At 35.1% G+C, this 2,500-nt stretch overlaps 1 protein-coding gene across 1 annotated transcript in view; it reads right to left on the bottom strand.

Annotated features, from left to right (window-relative positions):
• Window positions 1-2,500, bottom strand: part of LOC144973070 (FMRFamide receptor-like) — a 78,852-nt gene that overhangs the window by 758 nt on the left and 75,594 nt on the right. The window contains exon 3 of the mRNA XM_078915059.1: window positions 1-1,813. This exon is cut by the window's left edge and continues 758 nt beyond it. Coding sequence (XP_078771185.1) covers window positions 793-1,813 — 1,021 coding nt within the window. The 3' untranslated portion in view covers window positions 1-792. The remainder of the gene's footprint in view (window positions 1,814-2,500) is intronic.

Below are 2,500 nucleotides of genomic sequence, written 5' to 3'. Positions count from 1 at the left end.
CATAAACAATTTTTTTCAGACTGAAAAAACAGTCTAAGATTTGATGTTTTTCAGTGATTTTAATCGATTGATATTTGAAGTAAATATATATTGGCCAAACTGAGAAATTATATTAAGTCATAAATTGACAACTTTGTTATCAAGTGAAATGAATTTCTATTTTTACTATTAATATCCACGAGACAACTCAACATAGAGCTTATCCAAAATATTGTTTTAAAGATAAGACCTAGTGATTACCAAGGTGACTTTCATGATTTAACGGACAAATAATCGTAAGACAATAACAGCTTGACACTGCATATCAATGAGGAAACTGCTCGATCACTTTCATCTGATGATTATAAATTTTATACGTTTCATGCAAGGTCATAATACATTTATTATATCTAAGATAACAGTCAAAACTATAATGTGTGGTGGTATATAATAACAATACAATACAATTCTAAGTATTCTAAGGAGAAATATTGCGACGCTCTAATTTCGTCGATTATTAAGTTAAGGTTTTGAGTCATTTTTGATTCCCATTGTCGCTATGAATTTGCTATGGTCTCAAATTCTTTCAAAACGCACTGTCAATTAAAACAGTTTGCAGTAATGAAACTCCAAAGAATTGTCAAGAGAAAAATAATAACATTGCTTTTTTAACTTTGGGCGTTTCACAACGGCATATTAGTCCTTGCACGTTAAAAAGGAAACCCCTTTTAAAATGAACGATTTTTATTACACTTCGTTGACATTAGCCATACCATTCAATGGTTTTTCACAAGCCGATTGTTTGCGGGTGCTCTATTTAGTTTTGTATAATAATCTATTTTCAATTTTGTGTCCATTGGAAAACTTCTCGTTTCGAACAATGTCACTTTTCCCAACAGTCGACATTTCACATTCGTTGTTCGAATACTGCCAGGTTCTGTAACTGCAGTTAGCTGACTTTCGTCTCCCTTTGTAGATATGTCTGAAGATCCGTAAAAGAACCTTTCTGAATTTTCGCCCAAACGCCGTATAAATGAGAAAGTTGACAGCAGAATTCGTTGCAAACATTAAATTGGCAACCGCAAGCCACGTATGAAACGCACTTGTTGGTTGGATTTCGAACTGTGAAATAAGTCCAGGGGTTTGACATAGGATAAAAACAATGACTATAAGAACGAGGACCAGACTAAGATTAGCCTCGTTCTCGTCGTTAATATTGGTACCGGTGCGTCTCCTTTGCATGACCATAAGCTCCCTAATCAAAAATGAATTGAGGATGACTAGACCTAAAAATGGTATAACATGGATTATGGCTGCATAAAGAATTGTCCGAAACGTGATGTAAAACACGGAGCTACCAAAAGCTGTTACACTAACCTTAAGGCAAGGTTTGTAATCAACATTCATAACGTAAACAGGACTAGACAAAATATCAAACTGTGATTTGGGCGTCACAGAAGAGATAGAAAATACACTTCCATTGCTTGAATTTGTATTGATGGAAGCAGATTTTGAATCTAAGGAAACGTCTGTACTATTTTGTGAATCTTCCTTGCAATCCACCGCTTTAGTAGCGAGTAAATGTGGTATATTGTATAACATTGAAATTGTCGCAATGGCTATAATGACGATTATGGTTTTTTTCCTTGTAATAAGTCTGGCAGCTCTGAACGGGTGGCAGATGGCGATGTACCGTTCCATGGCAACAGAGACCGTTATCCAAACGTTGCATTGTTGGAGTGTCATGACTAAATAGTAACCAGGAGTGTGGAGAATCGGGTATACTTGGTCTTTGAAATAGTCGAGGGTTTCTCCACCAAGATAATGGGCACAACTGAAATTAGAAAATGAAACAAATGTTTATTAACATTTCAAAATACAAAAGTATTTGAGAAAGTGTCTAAAAACAAAATAAGATAGGGTTGAATCTTGTGCTTAAGTTTGAATTCTATTGAAATTTGAGTTTATTGAAGAGTACATCATACGTTTTGGGTCCTAAACTACACCAAAAAAAAAACAAAAAAAAGAAAACCATTGAATCATTTTCTAATTCTGATCATTTTAACAACAATCGCGTTTTCAACATTTCTCTTCGCAGTCACCCGACTGCTGCTGCTTTCATCAACTCTGCTGTGAAGTCTTTCCTATATAAGCGATCTTGGTCATGGCATTGAAATGGGCTTCAAAGTGTCCAAAACGTCTTAATACTAATCATTGAAAGGATTTGAGGTTATTTTGATCGATGGAAATCTAAAGTAACGTTTTGACCAAAACAAAATTTGATGTGTCAGAGTTTCTTTTAATGTTTGTTAAATGTACTCTTTCTTGAAATTCCAGGTTTGAAAGCGTTTGTTTTTTTTTTTTTATTGTTTTCTTTTTTCTCTCTTTTTTTTTACAAGATGATAGTCATTTTTATCGATCGGCAGCGTAGCTCAGCGGTACGGTCTTTGCTTCGTACCCAAAAGGTACCGAGTTCGATCATCCGCCGCTTCGCTGTGTGGCCTTGAGCAAGTTACCTCGC

The sequence above is a fragment of the Berghia stephanieae genome, chromosome 5, assembly GCF_034508935.2.
Source record: "Berghia stephanieae isolate SIO BIC M18660-M18661 chromosome 5, UCSD_Bste_1.3, whole genome shotgun sequence".
NCBI lineage: Eukaryota > Metazoa > Mollusca > Gastropoda > Nudibranchia > Aeolidiidae > Berghia > Berghia stephanieae.
Note: the sequence above shows the minus strand (reverse complement) of the source record. Positions and strands in the feature narration are given on the sequence as shown.